This window comes from Camelus bactrianus, chromosome 3 (genome assembly GCF_048773025.1).
Source record: "Camelus bactrianus isolate YW-2024 breed Bactrian camel chromosome 3, ASM4877302v1, whole genome shotgun sequence".
NCBI lineage: Eukaryota > Metazoa > Chordata > Mammalia > Artiodactyla > Camelidae > Camelus > Camelus bactrianus.
In genome coordinates, this window is record NC_133541.1 from 102,072,075 (window position 1) to 102,087,920 (window position 15,846).

The window sequence follows — 15,846 nt, forward strand, 5'->3', positions numbered from 1 at the left end:
ATGTCAGTATTTTCCTTTATGGTTAGAACTTTTTATGATGCCCTGTTGGCTAAGTCCCAACCCCAAGTTCCCAGAGTTATTCCCTCCTTTATTGTTTGCTTTTGGCATTTAGACCTATAACCCACCAGGGACTCATTTGTTAGGTATGATATGAGGAAGGGGTCATGTCGTTTTTTCCGTATAGACATGCAATTATCCTGGCACCATTTATGGAAGAGTGCTTCCCACTATTACAAAATAATACAGGTTCATGATTTAAAACTTCAAACAGTATGTAAACCACTGTAAAATTTAAAAGTGAATGTCCAGTCCGTGCCTATGCACCCGGTCCCCATTCTTAATCCGCTAAGGCAGTTACAGTTTTTCATTGCTGATTTTAAGAATAAATTAAACATCCCAAGCATCAGAATGGCGACTCTACGTTATGCCTCAGGACAGTGGAAGATTGGGTCTGGCAGCACTACTGCTTCCCTTTCTCAGTTATAGTGAATGCATTTGTTTTTGCAACATCTTCATTACATACAGAGTGACAATTGTACTGCAGTCAGTGTAAGATAGGAAGGAGATGCTGGGCTTTCTCAGCAACCATTCAAATCTTTTGAAATAACAAATGTTACCCAATAGACTCTGTCGTGCTCCCAAATGCTTCCTCATTTACTTACAAATAACTTGATGAATTGTGAGTCTTTTCAGTTGGAAGAGAGTAAATACATTTTATTTTAAGGGCCATTTCTGGTGAAGGTGAAATGCGATTTTGAAAAAGATTGAGGGGCTGCACTCAGGCTTAACAGGAAGGAATACTACACGTGGTAAGTATCGTGCAGCGCAGAGCACACCAGGGGCGTCTGTTCCTTTTACCCAGGTGGGCCTTCCCCTCCAGGGTTTTCCCTGCAGTGAGCAGTTGAGACCGTTGTCCAGGCATCTTTATTTCCTGTCCAGAGTTTTTCCCTCTACCTTGTATTTCTGTATTATTCTACATGAGAGGGTTCAAATTATTGACTTGGGGGAACCTTAGGGATAAGAGATGCCCAATTCTAAGATTTTAGATTTTATTTAAATCATGGAATTCTACGCCTTTCCCAGCATGCTCCATCCGAGTCTGACACTTCTTTGAAACTTAAACTTCAAAACTTTTTTTTAAAGCTGGAAAACAGAACCACTGCCCTGTAGATTAGTCGAGCTATTTTAAAAGTGAATTATTTTAAAACTATTTTAAAAAGCAATTATGTGTAACTGCTAAGGCCTTAAGGGGATTTCACCAGCTAGTCTCATTAAAGCAAGAATCAGGACTCTGTTATTGTCTGAATACAAATGTGTATTAAATTATATCAGATGAGGGGAAAGAATCTGCAAATATTGTGCACGCTTGTAAGAGTCAGGAAAGAATAAGTGAGAACAGTGCACCTTAGGGGCACGTGGACTCTGCCGCCTGTGAAGATTTAGGAGATCAGGACGTAGATAGGATTTCTGTGTTGTAAAAGCTTCGGCAGCCACAGGTAAAGAATATTTATGTTCACACTTACAACAAATAGAAATCGGATTTTGTGTCATTTACTCTGATTCGCCACTCTCCCATTTAGCAGTGTTCCTTTCAACCCTGTTTTCCCGACTGCAATTTGGTTTCTCTTCTGTTTTTCTGGCACTTTAACTCAAGACAGAAAGGGATGTTTTCCAAGGAAGAAGAACTCACTAATGTGGGATTAGATTAGATGGGACTTTATAGGTTTCCATGGAATTTTCTCTTTTCTCTCATTATGAGAGAAAGAAAAAAAAATGCAGGCAGCCCCCCTTGAATTTAATAGCACTCTCTCTCCCCATTCCAGGCCTAATGGGGAAGGGGACTGAGTGGCACTCGGGTCGGGCCTGGATCAGTGACTGGGAACCTGGCCTGCAGATCGCAGACCACGCTGCCTGGCAGAGAGGTGCCCGTGCCAGGTCTGTGACTCCTCCACAGCCCGCTGCTGGCGACAGGCTCTGGCTCCCCTGCGTACCTCATCTCTCCTTCTTCGTCCGATCTTTGAGAGTTGTAGATGAAGCCAACCATCCCCTCACCACTTCCTATTTCTCTCGGGTCAGCCATGCCACAGGGCCAGGGGTCCAGCGTCCCCAGGTTGCAATTGTCTGTCTGTCCATCTGCCTGTCTCCTTCCCCACACTGCCTTCTTGGCATACTCCCCTTTGGAAAATTAAACGTTGCTTCCAGATGGAAACAACACAGGAAGGGAATTGCATTCATTTTTAAAATTGGAAATGCTGAGAAAGAGAGAGTCCAAGATAACCCTTGTGGACTGAAGAAGAGAAGAAAAAGTCCTTTGGTTTAATTTTTTAAATTGATGATACTGGTGGGGCCGTGGTGGAAGGGAGGAGCAACCCCCCGTACGCTGTTGGTGGGAATGCCACTCAGTAGACCCTTTCTGCAAAGCTATTTGCTAGGACGTATCAAGCCCTTTCAAAGAAACTCCTAGCCTTTGACCCACTAATTTAACTTCCAGGAATTTGTGCTAAGGAAACAATTGGAGACACAAGCAGTAATCCTCCACAAGAATGTGATTTCAGCACTCTTTATTATAGCTGAAGGAAGATAATAATCTGAATGTTCACAATAAGAAAAGGTTACATAAATCGGGGTGTAGCGTACCACTGTATACCCTGTAGCTCTGAGGATACTCTGAGAGTTGTAGAAAGATGTTCCTGGGGTTATCTGCTAAGATTGTATTTTAAAAAAAAAAAATTTTCTTTTTCTGTCCTAACATCAGTCATTTGTTATTTTTGGCCTCATTAGAGGGAAAAGTGTTTTATGATTTTTTTGTAATCTATCAAAGCCTATTTGATGACATCAGAAAATGCTTAAGCAAAAGAAAATTTTTTTTTAAAGAAAGGTTACTAACTACTAACTCTGTATGTACTATTATCCCCCAGAAAAGTGAGGGACTATGCCAAGATGTTAACAATGATGATCAGTGCTATAAATTATATACGATTTTATTGCCTTTTTTTGTTTGGATATTTTCCAGTTTTCTACAAGGCCATCTGTGATTTTGCACATCAGAATTAAAGAAGATGAACTTTCTTACGAATGGTCAGCTGACTGCTTGCTTTATACTGGCGCAGGTTTTAACCCCCGTGGTGTGGAGCCCCGAGGGGGTCTACCACATCCGTGATCAGGTAGAGGGGCCTGCTGGGCTGCCCTGTCCACAGCCCCGCAGGCAGGCCCTGACTGGTACACAGATGCGGCATCCATCCAGTGAGTCACCGCAGGGGGTGTCAAGCTGATGACATTGCCACACCCTGAACTTGAACTGTCAGCCGCATGCCAGCATGCTGCCAGGCCTCTGAGCCTTTCTAAACCATTATTTCTCCACTGTCAAGTGAATGTCAAAGGGACTGGCTGGCACGGTGTGACTCCTTTTGAGAACACCGTGGACCTGCAAAATCAAGCCAATGGCAAGCGTTCCACTGGAATCCAAACTAGACCAGCAAACGCTCCTTGAAGTTTAAGTGGTTGTCGCTATAGTTGGGCCTTGAGTGGGGGCCTGGAGGGACCCTGGAATATTTAGGGTGAAAACCATGCTCGGGCGTTCAGCCCAGATAGTCCCAGCTGGACAGTGAGGTTGTAGAGAGGCCTTCACAGGGTCATCGGTTCAGATTGTCATCATGAAATTATTTTCTCGCATCCTAACATAAGTCGTTTGTTATCTTTGGCATCATGAATGGGAAGAGAGTTTGAGAATTTGATATAGGAGGTTTCAGCGCCAGTGCCAAAGCTGGTCGTTTTGTTTTGTTTTGTTTGGGATTTTTTAGGGGTGTCATTTTCTTAGTAACCTATAGCCAGACACTTTGTGGTCAGAGTCTGGGGCCATTATCGTCATCATTGTGCATCTTATTTTCAATCTATGTGTTCTCTGAGTTACATCAAAACTGAAATACAATTTGCTCTGTTTCCTTGGAGGAATATTTATATGCTTACAGTCATTCTGTTGCTACAGGCATCAATCATTGTCGTATATGACAGTATTCAGCAGTATTGCTGATGTTGACTTTTATTGATGTAGCTCTGAAGCACTAATAAATAAAGAGTGTAATTCCAATCAGTAGTTTAAAAAAATCATAGAAATACTGTGTATGCATTTTACTGTTACACTTAAACATAGGGATCATAAATTTTAGACTGTGGTCATTTTATAGCAAATAAATGTTATTGCTCTCACTAAAACACAAGCAAACAAATGAAATTGTATTAGTTGTTGAAAATTCAGTTAGTACTGCGGAACTGACATGGAGATTCACAAGTAAGTTCTCATAACCGTTAGGAGTATCCGGTGTTCCAGCCGCACCCCCAGATAATTTCAGCCATTGGTACTGAGCAGCCAAGAACCACTTAGATATCCAGGGATGTGAAAAAAACATTCAGAACCCACATGGTACTCACAGAATATGTTCCCAACACTGCCTTTAGGGAAAAGTATACTTCTTGGTACAGTTGAGATAGGAAACTGGAGGTGTCCGCTACTTATAAAACCCACTAAAAAGAAAAAAAGGAAAACTCAGAAGAAAAAAGAAAAAGTCTTAAGGACTCTTTCATTGTCCTGTGCTGGCCACTGACCAAAGGGACAGATTAGTTCAGGCCTCTGGGCCGGGGCTGCTCTTGCAAACCTCCAGATTGTCCCTGGACCGAACTCCAGTTCCTGGGCTGGGCTGCAGTTGGGAAGTCATGGCCAGGCCTTGCCCCCTGGGTCACTGTGTAGTGGGGGCTGGGGGACAGTGGTGAGTCAGGACTGAGAAAGCGAGCCTTTCTTACCGGCTGCAGCTATGGAAGGAACTGGAGGGCTGACTGCCTGGTAGAAATGAGGCAGCCCTGTGCCCCGGGGCTCAAGGCACAATCACGTGGGGGCAGATACTAAGCTAAGCCGAGAGCAACTTACCCCTTAGCTGGTGAATCTTGTATTACGGCTGTCTCTTAATATGTCCCATCTTGTCAAACACACCGAAAGCCCTTCACGTTAGGGACTTCGGCAAATGCTAAGTTGGATTCTGCTTAACGGTCTTGATCTTACACTATGTTTTTAGTAACCAGTCTTTGCTGGATTGATTGAGAAAGAGAGGGGGGGAAAGCCATACTCTTTTAATTCAGTCTCTTCTATTATATGAATTCCATCTGCTGTGTGCATCTACCAGACAGAAGAGTGCAGGCGGGATTGGGGATTTTGATGGAATTTACAATGTGTTGAGTCTTATTGAGTCTGTCTGTCGCTACATTCCCATTTTTCCTTGCAAATGTGGTAGGCATAGAAAGGAAACTCATAAATCAGTGGTTAAGAAGGTTTCTAGTGCGACGGCTGGGTCTGTAAAGAAGCTTGGCACAGCCAGAGGATCAGAGCAAGCTCTGCTACCCCAGAGGCAGTTCACTGTGACGGCAGGAGCCCTGGGCTTGGAGCCAGGGGATTGGGGTCTGAACCTCGGCCTCATCACTTACAGGCTGATATCTTCAGGCAAGCCTCACATTGGCCCAAGTTCCCACATCTGTGAAATGGGAATTACAATGGTGCCTCTGGACTAGCAGGATGGGTTAAAGGAGATTCATTAATTTACTCAATAATTATTAAGTCCTTACAAGGTGCTGTTTTAAACATTAAAAGATACACCAGTAAACAAAACAAACACAGATCTCTGCTCGTGGAATTTGTATTCCAGAAGCATAATACACATAGTGGTCTTTAATAAACGTTTCATTCAATTAGTCTGAGGCGATCTGTTGGACTCCAACAATGAGTTTTTGCTGTAGATTTCATAGGCATTTATGTTACAACTGTAGATAATTAAGGCCATTATTGGGCTCTCATCTGGACTGAAGATGTCCCAGTAAGTAGGACATTTATGTGTTCTCACTAAATCCCAGTATGCTGAGAAAGTCTGTTCCCCTGGAATTGGATTGCTGGCATTTTTTTTTTTACCTCCGTAAAGAACTTGGGCCAAATAATCCAGCAGTCGGCTGGGGCTCAGGGGCCACAGGTGGCGTTGTGGCTGGGTGATTTCCGCGTTTTTTTTTTCAGTCATTGGTGTTTGCACTATCGGTGACTTAATGCGATTTTAGAGTTACTAAGATGTTTGTTTGTTTGTGTAATTTGTGAAAATGAGTCAAAGGGCTAGCGTGACCAGTTAAAATCCATCAACCGTATTTTAGTGAGTAATTTCAACTTTGCCTCTCCAAACTTTTGATCAGCCACCCATCAAAGAACAAAATGACAGATGTGAGTTTTCAGTTCCCTGTTTTTTTTCTTTGCCTTCCCTCTGGGGCTTTCTCTTTGAGCATCAAAATGTCCAAGATCCATGAAAAGAGAAAGAGTCCGCCTGGAAAGCAAACCTCAGCAGGACGACTGCACGCTGCCCGTGACTGCGTGCCCTCTCCCGGGAGGCGTGTGTCCAGAGCCGGCCTCCATCCTCCTCGGCTGTCACTTTTCTCCTGTGGTCCTTCTCTGAGTCTCCAATGGCACACGGCCCATTTCCTTAAAAACGTAAACAGGAAATTGTCTTCTGGTGGAAGGGCCTGTGTGGCCCAGAAAAATGGTCACTTTTGCTGAGACACAGCTTTAGAAACACTCCCACCGCGGGGGAAGCTAAAGGCTGGTTAATAGCTAGCGGAGGCTGGTGATAGCGTGTGGGTCTGGGAACCCGTGGACATGGGTTCAGGGCGTTTTTCACCGATGGCCAGAGGCACAAGGGGCACGACTGAAGAAGCTCCTGTCACCTAGAAAGCAGGTGTTCTGCGGAGCAGAGAGACATGTTAACGCCCCGAGGAATTCCAGAACAGGCGTTACTTGGAAGACATGGAGGTTTGGTGTGGAGAAATGTGACCTTGGCATGGAGGACACGTCCTGGGGTTCGAGGCTGCTCCAGTCTCTCCAGCTCCCTGTCACGTGGCCTCCCATGACCCTCCCATGCTCCCGTTGTGGTCTCTGTGTGTGCTGATGAGTTTTCTGGTGGTTATGTCTTGCAGCCCCCCGAATCCAAGCCCAACTTCACCCCTCTCGCCATCTTGGCCCCTGTTCTCGGCGCCATCCAGCCCTATGCCCACCTCATCCACGTCCAGCGACTCCTCCCCCATCAGGTCTGTTGCAGGGTTTGTGTGCTTTTCTGTTGCTGCTGTTGTCCTCTCATTGGCTTGGTCCTCTCTTCATGCAGTGTTCAGCCTCCTCGTCAACTCTGTTCCCTGCCATCCAAACCTGCACTTGCTTTTTGACAGGCCAGAAGAAGCGGTTCGCGAAGACTCCAGGTAAAATCACGGATGCTGACCGATCCGTTCCCGTTTATCCAAGGCTGGTCAGGGAAGATGGGGGTGGCCAGCCTCTGCCCCCATGGGAGTCCAGCCTCAGAGACCAAAGCTGGGAGGGACCACTAGCATGAGCAGGCATGGCATTTCCCATGCCCTTCTAGAACCCTTCCTCCAGCTGCTGAGTTAGTCCGTGACGCCTGGACTTGGGGGAAAGAGTGCCTCTTGAGTGGACTCCCATTTGGTTTGCTCTCTGAATCCTGGGGCTCTCTGTGCTGTAGCATAAGATGACACCCAAGGGACAGTGCTGAGACACGTACCAGCCTCTTTCTTTTTCCCTCACATTTGTCAGGTAGCATCAGGCCGTGTTGATTTGTGGGGCTGGGCTGTCAACCGTGAGTTCTGACACCTAGTTGCTGAGCTCCAGACTAGGTGGAAGACAGACGAATATGACACAGAAAAAAGGCCCTAGATGGGCAGCAGTTCTCTTTAAATTGTTCCTGGCTGCCTCCTTACCTTCCGTGTAGTCCCAGGAACCTTCCGTGCTCCCAGCCTGCTTCCGTCTCCCCCAGTCATGAACCCTCAGCTCTCGTGGGGACAGGCGACACCTCTCTCGGGGGGCTGACCTAGTTGTGCTCCCCAAGGGCCATGCTGCAGTTCTCCCCTGCTTTGAGGGCGTCCAGACTGCATGCTTTGCATTTGAGTTCTTTGGAGAAAAGATGCTGTTTCACTCCAGGAAAAGAACAAGGATCCTGCAGGAGCCCTCTGCTGTGTAGGCTGCGAGCCCGTGTGTCTCTGCTCCCAGACAACCAGGGTGGAGAGTGCAGTTATGAGCATCATAAGGCTCTGCAGCCTTGGCAGAGTTTTCTCGTCCATCTTTTTCTCATAGCTGGTTTTTTCCTAAGGGATGGGCCCAGCAGAGAGGCTCAAATAACTTGTAAAGACAAGTCTCACTTTAAAAAAAAAAGAAACCCCGTGCTATTTATATATTCATATATATATATATAGAGAGAGAGAGAGAGAGAGAATGAAAGGATAGATATGAAAGTGCCTGGAGGAGAAAAAAAAAGTTTATATATATTATATATATAATTGTATATACAATTTTATATATGGGAGAAGAAAAGGCCTGAAACCTATTACAGAGAAGGAAGACTAAGGCACTGAGAAGTGACTTGTACACGGTCACATGACTGGTGAGAGCCAGGCCAGAACTCAGGACTTCTTGTCCTCAGCCAGCACTCTTTCCTCCAACCACAGGGGTGGCCCGAAATTTAAGTTTCCGTGTTTGGCAGCCCCAGAGCCTGGCCTCCTCCTCTAGGTTTTCTGTCTGGCTTCACCTTTGAAGGTGGAAGAGATAGCTTTTTACTATATCCTTTTATCCTCACCCTGGGAGTAAGGTAAAAATTCCGATGATACTTTCCTGATACTCAAGTTATTCCCTAATTATTTCTTAGGCGTATTTGGGACACTCTGGGAAACGTTCATAGGAGACCAGATATGGCTTGGATTGCTGTGGTTAGATTGCTGATTGCCCCATGAGGACCTGAGCCAAAGCCAGCTACAGTGACCAGAGAGTCACCTTTCAGAATGCCTCACTCATTCCTGAAAGATACTTTGGCATTAGGAGAATGTGGCTCCTTCATTTTGATCAAAAGGAAGTAACATCTTCAAAACACTGACCCTTGGGCTGAATGGGTTGGGCCACTCAGGACAGTGGAATCTTTCGGCTAAAAAACTAAAACGTACTCACTGCTTTGACAGTATTCATTTTCTTGGGTCTCTAAGCCTGGGGGCCCTGTTGCCTGTCCAGTGTCTCCACCTTTCCTCTCCCTTCCACCCCCGGAAGTACTTCCGGATTGGCAGAGGACAGTAGCAGTAGAGTCTGCCTACCCCATGTGTTTGGGGTCACGGTTACTCAGTACCGATCACTCTGGCCATCATTATATGGCACCATTTGGACAATGCCCTTCCACAGCCCGTTAGGAAGCTGCCATTTAGAAACAGGCAAGGCGAAGTAGGGCTTGGAATTGGCTGTTACTGAGCTGTGTGCCAGGGTGAGCCCGGACGGCAGCACGGGTGGCAGTCCTGGTGGGGAGCTAGCCCAGGAGAGGACAAGATCCCCTAGGCGCTGTCGCAGTCGGCAGCCAAGAGGTGGGGGCGTGCACCCTTGGGTCGGGTGCAGTGGATCCTTCCCCCAAACCCCCTTCCCAAACATGAAGCTTCAGATTTCCTTCCCTGGGCAGAGCTTTTAAAAGTAAAACCCCAATTAGACCTCATTAGTGGGCCCATGAACTCCTACATAACGTCTCCTGTGGCAGTGGCCTCCCTCCCCCCTCTCCTGTGGGCTGTCAGTGCTTGTTAGTCGAGGCTCAGGGCCGGAGGTGCCTTTCGCAGCACAGCAGAGAAAGGGGACTGGAAGAGCATTTCCTCTTCCTTTTCCTCGCACCCCTCGAAAAGCTCCCAGTCCCAGACTCACACCTTGCATTCACACAGGGGCCCCTGGAGATTATGCCTAAGTGATCAAGCCGTTGCCACGCACCAGACTCACTGAGCCCACCTCCCCATACAGTGGAGAATGGGTGGTCATTCTGCAGGGTTTGCAAGGGCACTTGAGGGAAGCCGCTCTGAGTGCTTTCCAGGCCTCGTGCCATGCTCAGAAGTGAAAATTAAAAATGAACTAGCAGCAGGTTCCAAGCTGGTTTGTGCCCTTGCAGGCCCAGCTGAGGTCTGAAGGGCACTGTCTCAGGACAGCCAGCGGCACCCCAGGCTCTCTGTGTCCAGTGTTGAGATTCTCTGCAGAGAACAGGGAAGCCAACGAATCAAAGATGCTTGGTGGCAATTTTTTATTTCTTTATTCAGAGCCAAAGCCTACAAGAGGAGTAACCTCTTTTAAATGCACTCCTTCTGTCATCCCTGCCATTTTTGTGCACATCCCGGGGGAGCGGGAGGAGGTCTCAGGGGAGAAGACCTTCTCGTGGACTGTCAGTCACCTGTTTGAGAGAAAAGGAGGGCCCTTTCCTGACCTTCATTTTTATTTTTCACCTACTGTTTTATTAAATATTAGCATTATTCAGTTCCCAAAGCCTGATATTAGTGGAAAAAGTACTTCTGTGGCATGATAGTCTTGGGCATGTGAGGCTGTTCCCTCTGTTTCTTTCCTGCCAGGGACCCCGTTTGGTTTCCCTGGCTTGCCCCTGTTTTGGCCCGTTCCCTGGATTAAATGAGGTTAATAAGTAACCTCTCTGAGAATCCAGCCGGAAGAGCCTGGCCTCGGGTGATTTTTATCTCACCTTTTATCTCCCCGTCCCTGGTCTCTTTGCTCTCTCCCCGCCTGCTCTGCCCTGTCCTCAAGGGACGATGACCCTGGCTTATGTCCACTGGATTCTCCTTCCACCTTCCAGGTCACAGCAGGCTCCCCTTGCCTGTCAGTACAGGATCCGGGCTGTTTGAACACTTCGTAACGAGGTGACTCCTCCTCTCTGCTCCCCACTCCCTCCAAAGACAAAAAACAAAAGCCACAATTTTAGTTGCACATCAGCTGTTTGGGCCCTTGCTGGCCCACATACAGACCTGGTTCAGTTAGATCACAGAATGTGCCCCCTTGTCCCGACCTTGATTCTGACATTCATGATAATTACACAGGAAGAGCTGCTTTCCAGCTGGAGCTGATACGTTCTAAAGGCTCGTCCTCCCTTCACTCCCGGGGAGCTCACTTCATCGTCTCCCACTTTCCCCATTTTCTCCCACCTGGCCGTCCTCTCCTGGCTACTGGAAGACCAGAGAGACCACCAGTGAACAGCTTCTGGATCACCATTTGTCCGATCATTGTGCACAACAGACCCTTTAAGTCGTCTTTCCTTCCGTTTTCGTGGAACCAGGACTACAAGTTTGAGATGCCTGGCCCTGGTATAGTTTTCCAAGCATCCCTGATTCCTCTTTCCCAGAGGGAAGCTGACTTGGTGACTCCGAGAAGTAACAGCCCCATAAGGACCCGTGACGCCCTGCCCCTTCTGCTTCTGTCTGGATTTACCCGAGACCGGCCAGCCCTCAGCTAAATCTCCTTCAGCCACGAGAAATCAGTGTGCCATGGAGGGTTAGCCTCACTGGGTCCTTAAGACTCTGCATTAGCCAGATGAAGACCATACATGTGAAGTAAATCATATATACCCCTTGAATAATTGTCTGTCCCAGAGGACCTCCTTGCTCCTTTGTAAGTCTGCTCTGGAGCCCCTAAGTATGAATTCAGGTGGCTTAGAAGGAGAGGGAGATTGCTTTCAGCAAATACAGAGCCAACTTTTGACTGCTGAATGTCATTTTTCTTGTGACCCTTGAGAAGAAGTCCGTAGATCATTTGGACCTAGTTGGATATTAAAGCAAAAATTGATAGACAGCAATAGAATTCAGCAGTACTTGCAACTTGCTCTCCAGAAGAAGGGTTAGCAGTCTCTGGCCGTTGGGTCAAATCCAGCCTGCCACCTGGTTTTTGTAAGGAAAGTTTTGCTGGAACACAGCCACACATTCATTTGCGTGTTGTCTGTGGCTGCTTTTGCACTACGATGCAGAGTTGAGTCATTGCAACGGAGACCAGATGGCCCACGAAGCCTAAAATATTTACTGTCCAGCCCGTTACAGAAAAAGTTTGCCAACACGTGCTCTGGAAGGATGGTTCTCAGCCCCGGTTGTACACTGGAGTCACTTGGAGAGCTTTATGAAAATACTGATGGCTGTAGTTACGTCTGCAAGTCAGGGGAGAACCCGGGCATCTGCATTTGTTAAGGTTCCCCTGGAGGTTCCGATACACAGCGAGAGCGGTAGTCAGCACGCTTTGGATATGAGACAGGCACAAAAAATGGCATCACGTCGCCCATCCCTTCTCCCTCCCCACACACGCACGTGCGTGCTCTCACGCACACACGTGTGTAACTGCTCACACCCACACCTTGTCTGTTCCCTGCCCTACCCTGGGGTCGGGGAGTTCCAGCTCTGGAATCCTGCTCCACCAGCCCAGTGGGAAATCAGTAACATCTGGGAGAGCTCATGTCCGCCCGGGGCCTGGAGCCGGAACCTGGCTTTGCTAGAATTTCTCCTTTTTGACTCACTGAGCCTGGCCAACCTTCAACAGGGTCTGCCGGGAGTGTTCCCCAGAGCCACTTGGAAGCTCTTTCCTGCCTCCACCTCCCTCCTGCCCAGCTAGTCCTGCTCCAGAAATGGGGTGCAGCCTGCCCTCCCGCTGCTCAGCTGTTGTAACTCCTAGTGGAGGTTTTAACGCGAAACAAGGTCACCCCACGACGAGTGTGGTTTCTCCCCGGCTCGCGGCTTTCCTCTGAATATTTCTCGTTCTCACTCTGGTGACCTTTGCAGCTTTTCTGCCTCGTGTTTTGCCATCTGGCTGCCTTGTCAGGCTCTTCCCATGAGAGAAGGCTAGATGGCTTGTGGGGAAGGGGAGGAAGAGAGATGAAATACCGGGGGTTTTCAGAGGGCTTTTAAAAAATGCTAAATAAACTCCTGTTTTCTCCAGCATGCCGTTCCGGAAGGCAAAAGCCTTGTATGCCTGCAAAGCAGAACATGACTCCGAGCTGTCGTTCACAGCAGGGACGGTCTTCGACAATGGTGAGTCTCTCCTCCCCCCGCAGAGATGTGGGGGGGGACGCAAAGCAGTAACTGGAGCGGTCGGTTACTTTCTACCTGGGGAACAGCTCAGTAGAACAGGTAAGACCGCAAAGGCGTGTGTGTGTGTGTGTGTGTGTGTGTGTGTGTGTTTCTCTTCCCAAAGAGGCGCAGTGGCGGGACCTCAGGAGGCCCTGCCAAGAGGGGACAGGTGTCATTAATTCTGCACTCTAGCAGAGACTGTCATCAAGATGTCATGGGCATTAAATGCGATGATACCTGGTACAGGCTTTGAGCATCTGGAGCTGGATGAAGGGAGGAGACGAAGGAGTGAAGAACAGGGATGTTGAGGCCACAGGGTCTGCGCCCATCCTCTGGGCTTCGGTGGGATTCACTGTCTGCAGCAGGCGAGGCTGGTTTCCCGAGACGGCCGGGCGTTGGGTGAGCTCGGGGCAGATAAGCTGCACTGCGTCCCTGCTCATCCTCCCGCAGCTGCTGGGAGCGCCTAGGTGACCCCAGAGTCAGACCACCCCTGCAGAGCACCAGCTGTCCTGCACAGGCATCCTGGTGGGGAAGTGGATTCAGGACACCTGCCCCGCGGGCCTGCACCTTGCTTGGTGCACCATGTCTTTGTTCCATTTGTTTGCGTTCCTCCCTTTGAAAAAAAGCATGGAGCGGGGAGGAATATTTTAAAAAATGAAAATTGATGGAATTGATGTCATAATTTTTTGTAACTTATGATTCGCCTAAGAGCAAAATCAGGATTCTGGGGAAAAGCCCAAGTTTCTGTTACAGCTGAGATTTCCCCCAGATGAAGTTCTCCTTGGGGGTTAATCCTTCTGGATTCTTGGGTGAAAAGGTCTGTTTGTTTTGCTCAAAGGAAGAAGCAAAAACCAGATGTCTGGTTTCAGGAACTAGACATTTTCTGGGCCTCCCTTCCTGACCTCAGGTGGGGCAGAGGCACCGTTCCCTGGCAGGGCTGAATGCACAGGGCCCCAGCATCCCTTCCCATTGCGGCTGCGCGGCCCTGCCTGGGCCTGGACCACACCTCCTCCTGCCTGCCAGCAGGACGGGGCAGCAAAGAATCCCACATAGCCCTGGGGAGCCAGAGCTCTAGATGCTGGCCACCGAAGCGCACGTCCTGGCTGGACCACGTGCTTATGTGTGACCCCGAGCAGTGACCTAACCTCTCTGTGCCTCAGTTCTCCCCTCTGTCATAGAACCATCACAGATGGTTGTGAGAGGAAATCAAGCTAGTGAACATCACATTTTCAAATTAGTACTCAGCACATACTAAGCTTTCACTGTGTCCATTGTTATGATGATGATCATCATCTTGATTATGTGCATCTTAGAAACAGACCCTGATGCTCTTATAGTTTCTTTTTTGCTGATATGACCCAGACCTGGCTCTCCCGGCTGGGCAATAGGTGAGGGCCTTGGGGTCCCAGCCAGTGCAGAGGTGGGCTCCTGGGGACCAGCCTTAAATGCATCCGCATGCAGAGGCCCTGCCTCTCTGTGTGCCCAGCCTCTGCATCCAGCATGGTGCAAATCAGATTCAGGTGTGGGTAGACAGAATGTGAAACAGGGCTCAGAGTCTCTGGGGGACTCCCAGGTCACACTCAGCGGCCTTCAACCTTCTGAGCCAGTGGGGCTGGGGTGCTTCTGCCTACTGATGAGCAAGATTTGAGAGATCCCTACATCTGCAGGTGAATCCAGTGCTTAAAGGTCTGTCCTCTAAACCACAATTCACTGCTCCCTTTGGCAGGGACCACCATGTTCCCATCAGCTATTCACTCTGACAACACGAAGGACCCCTGGTCCCAGGGGCTGAATTGGTCTGAGTTCTCAAAAGGTCTGTGTGTGCCTGTGTGTCTGTCCTATTTGGGACTCCTCTTCCTAAGTGCAACCCACTTCTACTTTTTTTCGAGCAGCTTTATTGAGACAGCCACTGACCGTACAATATGCCCGTTTAAAACATATAATGCAGTGGGTTTTAGTATATTTAGACTTGTGCAGCCATCACCACCATCTAACTCTAGAATATCGTTACCTCCAAAGAAACCCTGTTCCCTTTAGCATTCATGCCCCATTTACCCCCAACCCTACTCCATCCAGCCTAGGCAACCACGAATCTACTTACTGTCACTATAAATTTGCCTGCTCTGATGTTTCTGTGGATAGAATTATATAGTATATGGTGTTTATAACTGGCTTCTTTCACTTTGCATAGTATCTTCAACGTCATACAGGTTGTAGTATGCAACAGAACTTCATTCCTTTTTCTTGCCGAGCAATATTCTGTTGTATGGACATACCACAGTTTGTTTATCCATTCATCTATTGATGGACATTTTGATTATTTTCGCTTTTGGGCTGTTATGAGTAACGCTCCTATGAACATTTGCATATAAGTTTTTGTGAGGACATATGTTTTTCGTTCTCTTGGTAATCCACCCAGGCATGGGATGCCTGGGTCATAGATAAGTCTGTGTTTAACTGAGGAACTGCCCTACTGATTTCCAAGTGGTGTTGCACATTTGACATTCCCACCTTCTTCCATTTTTTTTTTTTTAAGTTTCCTTTTTGAATCAGTCTAACTAGCTAACCAAAAAAAGAAAAGAAAAAAGATACTGGGGGATTTTTAACTGCCAAGTCCGTGACTTCCAGCAGGTTCTGGGACTAATTCTGTCCCACAACTAGGTAATCATCATAAATCCTATAAGGACGAATGAGAGCAGGAGAGAGTCAGAGGCCCCACCCCACCTTCCTGTGGTCTCTGGGGATCATGGCAAAGTTTGTTGACACTAGTTTCTTTTTAACCAGCAATGCCAGTAACCTTTCAGATTCCCTGAAGAGCAAAAGGCCAAATTAAGCCCCGAAGACAACACCTCTCAGTGTTGACTGGGCTGCAGTCGAAGAAGGGTGTGACAAAATGTCAATCCAGTTTTTAGACTAGTTTGGCTGGGA

The 15,846-nt window shown here is 47.8% G+C and overlaps 1 protein-coding gene across 4 annotated transcripts in view; it reads left to right on the forward strand.

The window, feature by feature from the left end:
- ARHGAP26 (Rho GTPase activating protein 26) overlaps positions 1-15,846 on the forward strand; it is a 416,457-nt gene that overhangs the window by 389,445 nt on the left and 11,166 nt on the right. For 2 of the 4 annotated variants that reach the window (XM_074360864.1, XM_074360865.1), the window contains exons 21-22: positions 6,994-7,104; positions 12,788-12,879. In XM_074360864.1, the coding sequence (XP_074216965.1) occupies positions 6,994-7,104; positions 12,788-12,879 (203 nt within the window). Of the gene's footprint in view, positions 1-6,993; positions 7,270-12,787; positions 12,880-15,846 lie in introns of those variants that run through there. The other 2 variants (XM_074360863.1, XM_074360867.1) reach the window with 2 other exon arrangements.